At 36.6% G+C, this 13,604-nt stretch overlaps 1 protein-coding gene across 3 annotated transcripts in view; it reads left to right on the top strand.

Moving 5' to 3' along the window:
* Positions 1-13,604, top strand: part of PPARG (peroxisome proliferator activated receptor gamma) — a 131,510-nt gene that overhangs the window by 86,554 nt on the left and 31,352 nt on the right. For all 3 annotated transcript variants that reach the window (XM_072720273.1, XM_072720274.1, XM_026016878.2), the window contains one exon: positions 5,879-6,017. In XM_072720273.1, the coding sequence (XP_072576374.1) occupies positions 5,879-6,017 (139 nt within the window). The remainder of the gene's footprint in view (positions 1-5,878; positions 6,018-13,604) is intronic.

Here is a 13,604-nt window from a genome sequence, read left to right as displayed (position 1 = left end):
AAATAAGAGTGTTGTTAAAGAGTGTTTGCTTTATCAACAATATGAAGAAACCTCAGGGAAGCCAGCTTCATTCTTCAAATCAATAAATGTACAGAAAAGCACTCAGTAATAGCCTTATATCTTCCTTGCTAGGTTTCCTCAAAGAATCAAAGGATAAGGAAACAGTTGACTATCATGAACTAAGTGTTTTGAAAAAGGAAAGTAAAAGCAACTTCTTTTTTTTTTTTTTTTAAGATCTTATTCATTTATTCATGAGAGACAACAGAGAAAGGCAGAGACACAGGCAGAGGGAGGAGAAGCAGGCTCCATGCAGGATTCCAATGCGGGACTTGATCCTGGAACTCCAGGATCACATTCTGAGCCAAAGGCAGATGCTCAATCTCTGAGCCACCCAGGTGTCCCATAAAAGCAACTTCTAAGCTATGTGCTGTAGTGTGTATATATTCAGTTTATGATCTTATGTATATACAGTACATAAATAATATTCAGAATTATTTTCAACATTGAAAGACCCTGAATCATCACAAAAATAATGTGAAACATTTTGAAAGATATGAGTCAAAACAAAACTTTACATTGTAAGGGTTAAACTTAAATAACATAATTCTCTCATCAGAAAAACCTTCCTCTCCAGCCCTGCCAAATAACTGACTACTCTGGGACCTGCTCCATTCTCAGCTAACCAAGCCGTATTTTCCACCATGGAGATCAATTTTTAAAAGTGAACATTTTAAAAAACAGTCAAAGAATATATAAAACATTTATGATCACAGTGACAAAAGTCCAAACAAAATTTCCCACCAGCACTTATCATTGAGAGTAGTTCTGTACATTAGCCTTCTATTTGCAAGTGAAAAAACAAACAAACAAAAAAAACTTTTTAACATTCAGAGGTCCTCAGAACCCTTTAAGAATTAAGGAGGCTTCAAGTTCCAGCCTCTATAGGACCTAATCTTTGAGATAATACTGATCTCACAAGAGGTCGGGAAAATTCTCCCAACCAACCAACAATAGCAACACAAACAAACAAACAAAAACCCTAGGTCTTGGCCTGTGGGCTGCCGGCACACTTACTGGGGCAGGGTTTCTCTCATGGTAGATGCCCATAGGGGTACTGAGGTGCAGCAGTGCCCTAAGACAGATGCCTAGAGCAGGATCCAGAGCCATCAGTGAGGAGGAGCTGAGTCTAGGGCTTTTGAATTGAGCCAACTTTCTCAAGGGAATTTGAAATAGTCACAAGTCAGTGGCACCTCTGACTTCCAACAGAAGCATATGCAAATTCTTTTTGTAAGAAAGAATTCCCAATTTAAACTCTGTAGGATTCCCACAGTTTAAGGTCAGTATATGAGTTTAAAATAAAATATCAGGGATCCCTGGGTGGCTCAGCGGTTTAGTGCTGCCTTCGGCCTAAGGCCTGATCCTGGAGTCCCGGAATCGAGTCCCACATCGGGCTCTGGCATGGAGCCTGCTTCTCCCTCTGCCTGTGTCTCTGCCTCTCTCTCTCTCTGTGTGTGTCTCTCTCTGTCTCTCTCTCTCTCTCTGTGTCTCTGTGTCTCTCATGAATAAATAAATGAAGTCTTTAAAAATAATAATAATAAAATAAAATATCAGTCAGTAAACATATTAAGAAGTCAACCAACTTGAATGACATTTATCAAAATTAAACAACAGAATCAGACCCTTCTGCCCCTATACAAGGAAAACAGATTATTGGGATTGCCTGATAGAGAATTTAGAACAGCTGTATATGAACTGTTTTGGGGAAAAGGGCAGAATGGGATCCCTGGGTGGCTCAGTGGTTTAGCACCTGCCTTCGGCCCAGAGCATGATCCTGGAGTCCTGGGATCAAGTGCCACCTCGAGCTCCCTGCATGGAGCCTGCTTCTCCCTCTGCCTGTGTCTCTGCCTCTCTCTGTGTGTCTCTCATGAATGAATACATAAAAATCTTAAAAAAAAAAAAAAAAGGAAAAAGGGCAGAGTCACAGCAGCGAATGAGCAATAATAGACTATCAGGAATGACTGGGCATATTTGAAAATAAATTTATTTAGTGAAGTGAAACTTAAAAAGTGAAAAATATAATTATTGAAATAAAAATTCAATAGAAAGATTAAATAGCTCTTGGACATAGCAGAAGAAAGGACTACTGAACTGGAAGGTAAATGTAAAGAAATTACTGAGATTGAACCACAGTGCCTTAAAGAATATGTCCTGTCCAGAATCTGCTAGTATTTGAAGCCTCTTAGTCCTTGAAGGATTTGTAGGATCTTTGATTATTAAAAAAGTTTGTCTTCTTCACTAATCAATAGAAGAATAATGTACAAAACTGTTCTCACTCATGAACTTTGGTGAGAAATGTTTCCTTTTTTTCGCATTGTAATTATATATTTTTTGTTCTGAGGTTTAACTATTTATTGTTCTGAGGTTTACTTTGCAATCAATATTAGTGAATAATTAATAACAAAAGATGGAAAATATAAAGGAGAAGTTCAGAAATATTGAAGGTTAGGATAAGGTCTAACACTTCTCTAATTCATGTCAGAATTGATGAACAAGTGAAACCATAATACAGAAAACACGTCCAAGAGAATAAATGAAAAGAAATCCATTCCAAACTGAAGTACAACTGCAGGATACTGAAAACTAAGAATATAAAAGCAACCAAAGAGAAAAGAAAAAAACACTTCAAAGTCAATTGAAGCACAGCAACAGTGGAAGCACAGAGATCATGGGATTCAAAGTGAGATAGAAGATAACTTAGTTCTCTGTAATCTTTCAACAATGCGAGAAAAATGAAACTGTTCACAGGTTTAAAAAAATGGGAGACTGAAATATTAAATTTCAAGGATAGTAAGCCATAGAAAGCAGAAGATATTTGTAACACCTGTAACAGACAACAGATTAGTGTCTAGAATATATAAAGAATTTCTAAAATTCAGTTTTAAGAGACCATCCAACTGGAAACTAGGAAATGAAAAATCAGGAAAATACAAATTAGATTCTATTTTACATCGTCAAGAAGTAAGAAGTCTGACAACCAGTTGTTGGAAGGGGTGTAAACTGGTAGAATCACCCTGGAAAACAATTAGGCATGATCTTGTAAAATTTCACATTCACATTCACTTATTGTACAACCCAAAAACTCCACTCCTGGCTAATTCTTGTACATGTGCATCATCAAACATTTATAAGAATATTTAGAGAAGCACTATTTGTAACAAAATATTGGCAACAATTTCAATATCCATCAACCTGAGAAGAGATTAATAAATTGTGGAATAGTCATACAATAGAATTTTGTGAAAATGAATCAATCATAGCTTTTCACAAGAAAGTAGATAAATTTTAGAAACCTAATGCTAGGGTGGCCCGGGTGGCTCACCAGTTTAGCGCCACCTTCAGCCCAGGGCATGATCCTGGAGACCTGGGATCGGGTCCCACATCGCGGGCTCCCCACATGGAGCCTGCTTCTCCCTCTGTCTGTGTCTCTGCCCCTCTCTCTCTCTCTATGTCTCTCATGAATAAATAAATAAAATCTTAGAAAAAAAGAAAGGAAACCTAATACTAAATTTTAAAAAATGAAAATCCCAAATTGCTGTATGAAGTATCACACCATTTAATAAACCCCCCCCAACAAGCATAACTAAGCAATGTATTATTCAGTTTTTACATGCGGTGTGATAAAACTGTATTTTCTTAAAAGTCAAGAAAACAACAAACACAAAATTGAGAATAATAATTACTTTGTCAAGGGAACACAGAGGGCAGGAATTTGTTAGAGGAAGAATACATAAGTATTCCAGTCATAATTCTAAATCTTGGCAATGGGCTCATGTGTGATATCTTATTATGTTTTATAATTACATGTACTTTCTACAGGTTTATAATTGATATTACATTTAATAAGATAATAGAAAAAGGAGAGTAGGGCAGCCCGGGTGACTCAGTGGTTTAGCGCCACTTTCAGCCCAGGGTGTGATCCGGAGACCTGGGATCGAGTCCCACGTCAGGCTCCCTGTATGGAGCCTGCTTCTCCCTCTGCCTGTGTCTCTGCCTCTGTGTGTGTGTGTGTGTGTGTGTCTCTCATGAATAAATAAAAAAAATCTTTTTTAAAAATTAAAAAAAAGAAAAAAAGGAGAGTATACCAATAGCTTTGTGATATTTGAGTCATGGTTTAGGATAGAAGAATATCAGACATGGCCCAGAAGGGAAGTTAAGTGACATATATCTTAATTGAACAGATTTTTTAAAAAGATTTTTATTTATTCATGAGAGACACAGAGAGAGATGCTGAGACATAGGCAGAGGCAGAAGCAGGCTCCATGCAGGGAGCCCAATGCAAGACTCGATCCCAGGACTCCTGAGATCACGCACTGAGCCAAAAGCAAATGCTGAACTGCTGAACCACCCAGTTGTCCCCACTGAACAGATTTTAATAGAAAACTGTTGTTGGTATTTGTTTCATATCCAGTGGCTCCCCGTGGAGCTCACAATTCTAATTAGACAGTGAGGGAGGGGCAGAAAATAAACACTTAAATATAATAAGTAAATTATATGGTATGTTAGAAAGTCCCAAATGCTATTGGGAAAAAGAAAGAAAAACTGGAGCAGAGTGAAGGAGGCCAGGAGCTCCAGAGAACAGGCAGGAGAAGGGACAGGCCATGTATTACATGAGACGTATAAGCCTCATTGAGAAGTTGAGATGTTGGCAAGACTTGAAGGCAATGAGAATAAGCAGGTATATATTTAGAAGAGCTTTCTACATGAGAGAAAGAAGTTGAGTGACTTCAAAGAGGTTGACTTGGAAAAAAATAATAAAGAGTTTGCCTTGAGAGACTAGGGTGGTTGCACTAGCTGAGATGGTGAGAGCTGCCAGTAAAGTGAGTTTGCAGGGTAAGATTGGAGTTTCAGTGTTGACGCACTGGGTTTGAGGTAGCTGTTAGCTTTCCAAGTGACATGCCAAGTAAGCAGTAGAAATTCTTGTCTAGAATTCAAGATACAAATCTAGAGAAGGTGAAAATGCATATCAGTGGCAGAACCAATTCTAGCTCAAGGATTTTTGTACCAAACAGGGCGAGATGCATTTGAAAGAGTTAAGAATGGAATTTCATGGAGATGAGTACAATAGAAATGAATAAGAACACTCTGACAAAAAATGGAGTTAGCAAACATTTCCAATTAAAATTTCTTTCAGGTCTTTCAAAAACAATATAAATACAGCAGAATCAATTAGCCTCAAATCGACTTATTTGCTATTTTGAGATGGCAGTCCATTGTCTGAGGATTTATATACTCTCGTGTTCTTTCCTATTATCTTTTTTTTGTTTGTTTTTCTGTAGAGTTCGACAGTTACAGAGCACTCTTTCGACTGCATAAGTAAATTAAACCAATTCTGTAGGAAATTATGCAACATAGAGAATTCTAAAAAATTATCCACATGTGGATTTTTATTGGCCCTGATCATGTTTTAGAACGAAGTGATTATAACTTTGCCAAATGGCGTTAGCACAATAATAAAAGCTGGGGCATGCTGTTTTGGAATGATTTGCAGAGAGACTGAACTGATTACATGGTGTTTTATTTGCATTACATTAAATCCAGAGCACTTCTTAGAGCATGCTGAGATCCAAATGTTGAGCCAAGATACATTGAATGACATCAATTGGATGTGGTCACTGTCTCAGAGCTAAAGGACGCTGGAGCTCTTCTGCTTCTTTATCTTATAGCAAAGAAAACTGGCAGTTAAGTTTGAGTTGTCTTAAGTCACCAGGGACAGAACCTACCTTTTCTGATACCTAGGCCAGTGTGCCTTTAGCCAGATGTTCCTTCATGTGTCATAAAGACTTAAAATTTGCTTCTTTTTCTTGTGTCCCTTTTACAGGGCTTCTTCCGGAGGACAATCAGATTGAAACTCATTTACGATAGATGTGACCTAAACTGTCGGATCCACAAAAAAAGTAGAAATAAATGTCAGTACTGTCGGTTTCAGAAGTGCCTTGCTGTGGGGATGTCTCATAATGGTAAGTGAACACTTAGCACACATACTTTGCTGTTCTCATTATGGCTGCCAGATTGGTAGCCTGGGGGGCCATTGCTAAAAATGTGTACACTTTCCAATAAAATGCCAGATTTCGGGGGCACCTGGGTGGCTCAGTGGTTGAGCATCTGCCTTCGGCTCAGATCGCGATCCTGGGGTCCTGGGATCAAGTCCCGCATCAGGCTCCCCTCAAGGAGCCTGCTTCTTCCTCTGCCTACATCTCTGCCTCTCTCTCTGTGTCGCTCATGAATAAATAAATAAAATCTTAAAAAAAAAAAAAACGAAGTCACAAAACAAATTTGATAGTGACTTGTAACTTGATAGTATTATATTTGTCAGGTATTAGTTCTTTGAAAACTCATTATGGGCTCAAGAAATATAAAGTGCCAAAGTGATCAAATAAAATCTGAAGTCTTGTTTCATGGGATATTTTACATTCTTTTGCCTTCACCTGTCTCAAAACTGATCTGGTAAGAAGATAATGTTTGAAAGTCAACCTTCGTATGTTAGGATTCCAAAGCATCTGTGAAAATTAAAGTTTTATTCCATCATGCAGATGTTTAGTTTTCACAGTGGACATCTTCAAAATATTTGAAAATTACTAATTGGTTGATGTCCTATTCTTTAAAAACAGTTCTCAAAATTATAGTTTTATAATTAATATGGGTCATTTCCTCTAAAGGCAAGAATGTATTATGAAGAGATCTATCAGCTATACTGGATAGGATGGAGATTTGGCCAGACTTCCCTCACAATTGATTACATCTGCTGTGCAGCAGTATACAACTGCAGTCATTGATTGCAAAATAATTAACTGGTTTGATTCCATCAATTTCCTTTCTGTTTCAGACTTCATAAAACATAAGGGCACATTTTCAAGTCAAGGGTTATATTTTAGATGATGCAATCAAGTTGCAGTAAACTTATTTTATCTTTATGATGAAATCTTTGACTTTGAAATCATTATTACTAAAACTGCCTAGAAAAGCATGCCAGTTCTGCTCTTAATGGTATTTATTTTTTGCCCTTTAAAAATTTGTCACTTCACATAACATATATTTCCTGTTGCTTGCACAAAGTCACATGGTGTCTCCTTTTGCTAATCGTTTATAGGCAAATAATATTTAAAGCCCAGCCTATGTAGTATTGATTATATTATTTTCTCTTCCTAGGAAAGCCAAAGAAAGCCCATAAACTTAGTAATAATTTAATAATAAAGTCATCATTTGACTTCATATGACAATTAATTTATTTTTATTTAGAGAGAGAAGAGCAATCTTGATAGGGGGTGTTCAGTTAGTTCTTGGAAAGACCAAAAAAAAGGAATTAAATGTTCTGGCCTCAAAGACTTATGCAGTTCAACATTTACAAGATTGCAACTGTGCTAAGAAAATCCCTACTAAGAGGTTTTTATGGGAATGTGTTTGCTGCACAGAAAACATCCATTTGATCTTTGCACAAGAAGGGAAACTCAACAATGAGGTTTGGAGTAGTTTTGCCTGTTATCCTAAGAAAGGAAATATTTCCAAATACAGGGTTTTCTAGGAGGTAGTAGTAACTATTTAAAACTATTTTGTTAATTTATTAATGTTTTATGTGAATGGACCTCACTGTAATAACCCACCCAACTTATCAAGAGCCTTCTTGTGTTATACCAAAATCAGTACCTCACTGCTTTCAGTACATATAAGAAGATATAAACTTCCTCCCAAAGTAAATTTACTCCATTCTCTGTTATTTCTGTTTCTTTTCTTTGGTCTCTCTTCAGTCCATTTGATGCATGTAGCTTGCCCATAGAGCCGCCCACTCCCAGGCTTCAAGGAGGCTTCTGAAATAACCTTCATAGAACTCTGAGGGCCCTGGAGAACATTTGTTGGAAAATCACTGAAACAAGGATTACTAAATCCTTTCAACTTTGAAAGTTCTATGATTCTAACCTAACTCAACCTACCTACCTCACTGAATTTTTCGCTTTTCAACAAACTAGACTATATTTCATAGACATTGTCATGGGTTTCTCAAATATGTAGGTATCTGGCATCTGTCAATGGCCTGAATGTAAGTTTTCACCTATATATCTTGGTGCCATAAAAATATAAATCGTTTGCCTGAATCAGGTCTTCTGGACGTTCTGAACAATTGCTCAGCTATTTAAGGCAGTACATTTGATGGTCACATAATGATGTAGACTTAAAGTACAAATCCAAAGCAGTCCGGGCTAAAGAAAGGATAAATGTTACGTTTGGTTAATGGCATATGAGTCCATCTTCAGATGGAACTTTCATTTTGATTGTGACACATAGCCTAAACATTGTAGGACAGAAGGATTTCAGAATTCTTACACTTGGGAACCTAGTTGTTTCTCAGAGATCTATTTTCAGCACTGAGGAGGAAAAGCACCGAAGCGTCAAACTGATGTGCTTTGGGAACACATTTTTTTGTTTTTCTGTAGTGATCAAGATAAACACGTGTTGCAGTTGTTTTGGTTATTTAACATACCATCATTTCTAGACCACGGGTCAGTTCCACTCCCCTGGCTTCCTGAGTCATGCTAAGCATAGTCAGTTGAATACCCTGACCAAACACCTTTAAAAGAAAGCTCCAAATGAAAGTAAAGCAGAAATAAAGACCCAGCTTCCTGGGCTATCCAGAAGTACATGTGACTTACCAGGTGATCACAGCATCACCTGCTACTTGGTTTACATTTTGAAGTAGTGAAGCTGGTATCTACAGATTCCTGATAAAAATACTCTCACAGATTAATGTAGTTTCTTCAATCAAATGGGCCCTCACATACACTTTGATATTTGTCTTAGAATAATTTTTGTTTTAAAGTCCTATGATCAAGATCTCTAACAGTAATCATATTTTTTAAATGTGTCTTCTTTATTTTTGGTAAGATAATTTATTCATTAAGAACTTTGACTAGTGAATATTTTGTATTTGGAGCTGCTTTTCATGTGTGAATTAATAAAATTATTAAGTTTAGGCTGTTAATTTTATTTTATTTTTATTTTTTTTTTGTATACTTTTTTATTGGCGTTTGATTTGCCAACATATAGCATAACACCCAGTGCTCATCCCATCAAGTGCCCCCTAGGCTGTTAATTTTAAAAAATAATGTGAAGTAGAGAAGGATTGACTTAAGTTACTTATCACTCAGCTGGGTTTTCCCAATGCCACTGAGATTTGAATGAAAATTCTGCTTTTCATAAATATAAAAATTAGTGAAACCTTAGCTTTACTGATTAGGACATTCTATTATATAAATTATGGGGGGTTTTCCTGTTATTTAAAAAAAAAAGCTGACAACTTTAAAAATAATTTCTCAGAAGCTTCATAAAAATCCAGAAAAATGATTTTGCAGATATTTGTGGCACTCAGCATTTTTAAGACAGTTCTCTCCTTCCTTGTAAAAAAAGAAAAAGGCGAATGGCAAATAAGTTTAAACTTCAATGTATTAGGTTTTTTCCTTTGGTCTTCTTTGTAATATAAAGGAAAATTACCCAAATGTTAATTTCCAGAAAATATCCCGAAGTCAAAAGTCCTGATGCACATGGCATTCGTGATGGCTTACACATTAGCCTCCTCTACCTCTTTTCTCCCACTGCTGACCTTTTCAACTTACACTTCAGGTAAACTGTGTACTTTGCCATTCGTGGAAAACACTCTATGGTGGAACCTTGGGTCTCTGTTTATTATGTCTTTTGGTTCCCTGTCACAATTCTACCTGGCATATAAGGCCCAGTTGAAACACCTTCTTCCCTAAGACTTTCTGATTCCCCTTCTTCCTCTTCTGCGTGTTTTATTCCTTCCCTGTAAAACCACGTTTTCCTTTATAAAGCAAGGGAGTGACCAGATCTATATTACCAAAAACTAAACCACTGGCAACTGTTAAAAAGGATAAATTAGAGAAATAGGGAAATTCATCAGAAGACAAATGCAATATTATGAATTAAGACAGTGGGAACGGTGAGTGAGAGGAAAAGAACTTGAGAAAAATATTGGAGCATGACCAATGAACAAACACAAGGGTCTGAGGGAAAGCGAAGTTGTCAAACATTGTTCAGGGTGTCTAGTTAGGTGATAGGATGAATTAACCAAGAAAGGGAGATGGGGAGGAGACAGTTTGGGGGGGAAAATCAAAAGCTCATTTTTAAAACTGCATTTGAGGGTCTTATGGGGTATCCAGCATCTGTATATAAAGGAATATAGGAACAAGAGGAAATTCAAGGTTCTCAGGAGAGAGTTGGCAGCAGTCAGCACATTTTGTGACTTAGAAAGAAGATTGAACTAGGAACAGCAGAATATAAGGGAAGGAAGAGGGGCCATCAGAAAGGTCTGGAAAATAGGCAGAAAGATAGGAGAACCAGAAAAGCAGAAACCACGATGAGAACATTTTAAAATAAGAGGATGGAGAAGGTCAACAGTAGCAAAAGCTGGGAGAATGCTGGAGAGCTCAAGCAAAAAGGAGAACTCAGAAGAGGCCCCTAGATCTGGCTAGAAGAAAAAACATGGGGGACTTTTATTTTTATTATTTTTTTAAATATTTTATTTATTTATTCATGAGAGACACAGAGAGAGAGAGAGAGAGAGAGAGGCAGAGACACAGGCAGAGGGAGAAGCAGACTCCATGCAGGGAGCCCGATGTGGGACTCGATCCCAGGTCTCCAGGATCACGGCCTGGGCCAAAGGCAGGCACCCAACCACTGAGCCACCCAGGGACCCATGAGGGACCTTAAGAGCAAAGTTTTGAAAAAAATTTTTTAAGATTTTATTTATTCATTCACAAGAGACACAGAGGCAAAGACATAGAGAGAGAAGCAGGTTCCCTGAGGGGAGCCCAATATAAGACTCCATCCCAGGACCCCGGGATCATGACCTGAGCCAAAGGCAGAAGCTCAACCACCAAACCACCCAAGGACCCCCAAAGTTTTGGAAATTTAAATGAGATGTAGGCAAGATTTCAGTGTTCAATGAATGAATTAAATAATACCAGGTAAGAGACGCCTGGGTGGCTCAGCAGTGGAGTGTCTGCCTTCAGCTCAGGGCGTGATTCCGGTCCAGGGATCGAGTCCCACATCAGACTCCCTGCAAGGAGCTTGCTTCTCCTTCTGCCTATGTCTCTGCTCTCTCTCTCTGTGTGTCTCTCATGAATAAATAAATAAAATCTTAAAAATAAATTAAATAAATAAATAAATAAATAAATAAATAAAATCATGTAAGTCTCTGGGGAACTATAAATTAAGTCACATGAGGCAGAAGTGTTTGGTCCTTCTCTGCTTTGGAAAGAAACCAAGACAAATGTTTAAATGTCTTCAAATAAATGTCCTCTACAAATAATTTGAAAATGTTATCCCTGAATAAAAATTTCTTAATATTGATGTTAAGCCTCCTCCTCCTTTGAAATAAAAAAGCTAGAAAAGTATAGGTATTAGATTCCCAAATCCTGCAAAACCCCAAAAGGCACAAGTTTTTTCTCGAGAAAAGGGAGGTGGAAAAGCATAACTTACTGGCACCATCCATCCATATTAAAACCAATAATGTTATGTGTCTTATTTACATGATAAGGCTTTTGAAAAATAAACATGTTAAAATTGACCATGAGACATAGCCTTACCAATTGTCAAAAGCCTAATATGATTATTAATTCATCCCTTATATGTTAAAAGATGAAAATACTTTTAGTAAGACTCAATTCATTCTTCTGTTTTCTATTGATTCATAATTTTGAAAATCACTTTAATATTTAAATTAAGTAGCATTTGTCTTTAATGCTCTTACAATCGGGTAGGTGTTTTAAAAACACATTATTGTCATTAAAAAATACTGTTTCTTAGCACTATACCAAGATCCAGAGAGCAGGATATCTAAATTTGCATGTGCTTGGAGTTTGTGTGTTCAGTAAATCAGTACTAAATACACAGTACTGAATCTGTCATATGCTAGTGGTGAATTGCATTCAGTTCAGTAAAAGTGTATTATATAAAGGTTAAGCTAATATTCTTTAACCAGAAATTGCGTCTCTACCAAACCTATTCTTCCTGAAGGCTGCGTATACTGATTCTGATACATTTTTTTTTAAGCCAAGACATGTGGATTCTCTGTAGGTAATTAATTATCCCAAATATGATACTGAATGACAGTGTTTTGGAAGTTACTCTATTATGTCATGTGCAAAATCTATAGAACAGACAGAGTGTGTCTTTTTTTTTTTTTCAGGGTCTCAGATACTAGACAATGCTTTAAAAAAAGAGAAAGAGCATAGTATGTTCTGCAATATGCTATGTGTCATCAAGATTTGTAGAATTTTAGAGCTAAATTTAGAGCTAAAAGAAGGAATCTTTAGAGGTCTTCTTTTCCAAGTGCCTCATTTTATAGATAAAGCAGTTGAAGACCAGAGAAGTAAAGCCACTTTTAGCTAGTTTTTCACTGAGTTGAAACTAGAAAGTAGACTTCCTGACTACTTGAAGTGCAGTGTTAATTTCATTGCCTTCCAGAGAGACCAAAAAAGTTCTTCCTCCCTGACTCATAGTAACACATGGAGCACTTTCTGCAGTAGCAGAAGATATGGGAAAACATACTTGTATATGGGCACACCCAGCCTTTATATTTCTAGTCCCCAATCTAGAATTTAAGTCTTCTTTTTCTGAGCTCTGACTTTTTGTCTTATAGGAAACAGCATTCCAAAGGGAGAATTACTCCCTCTTCTTGATTCTCAGATTCTCTAGCCAGTGGGTGGAAAGAGGTTCAAGAATTAGTAGACCATTCCTTAAACAAGTTAAAGACAGAGAGATATATATATACATAAATATAGATTGGGTTTTCAGGATTTATTCTTTATATGTGGGAAGGAATCTAGGTCTATATGCCATGGCTACCATCCTGGTCTGTAGTTCACAGTAACCATGGTACCATGGTTGTCCTAGACCACTTTATCCACAAGTAATAAAAGCTGCATTTATTAGGCATTACTATGTGCCAGGCACTGTGCTGAACACTTTCTGGGCCTTATCTCATCACCTCACATGTGGTAGATAGGTATTATTACATAAGACTCAAAAGCAACAAAATAAAATCGGTGTTTTCTCCCTTAAAAAATACATACAAATAAAAATTGGCATTTTCTCTACAATTTCAGATTTCCATGTTTTATGCAAATTTAGTTTCACCAAATGTGATATATTTTTTATCCCTTTGTTGAAAATGCTACAATTATCTATATGATTAGTTGCACTGATAGTTAATTGAATCTAATGTACACCATGAGCATTTAATGATCCAGAAAATTTGTTTATAAGATTTAACCTTTTGGAGGAACTTCAACTTAAAAAAATTCACATTTTATTTAGATTGTTAGCAGAAGGCTTTCACTTTAATATGTCCTAAATCTAAAATGATTTTTAGAAGTTATTTTCAGCTATTTTTATTAGGTTACAGAAAAGCAAGACTAGCTAGCAAATGCAATAAGTGGCTACATTTGGCTGGAGATATTTTTCTAACAAATTTTATTTTAATTTTTTTAATTGAAATATAGTTGACACACAATATTACATTAGTTTCAGGTATA

This window comes from Vulpes vulpes, chromosome 9 (assembly GCF_048418805.1).
Source record: "Vulpes vulpes isolate BD-2025 chromosome 9, VulVul3, whole genome shotgun sequence".
Lineage (NCBI taxonomy): Eukaryota > Metazoa > Chordata > Mammalia > Carnivora > Canidae > Vulpes > Vulpes vulpes.
This window is presented reverse-complemented; position numbering and strand designations above follow the sequence as displayed.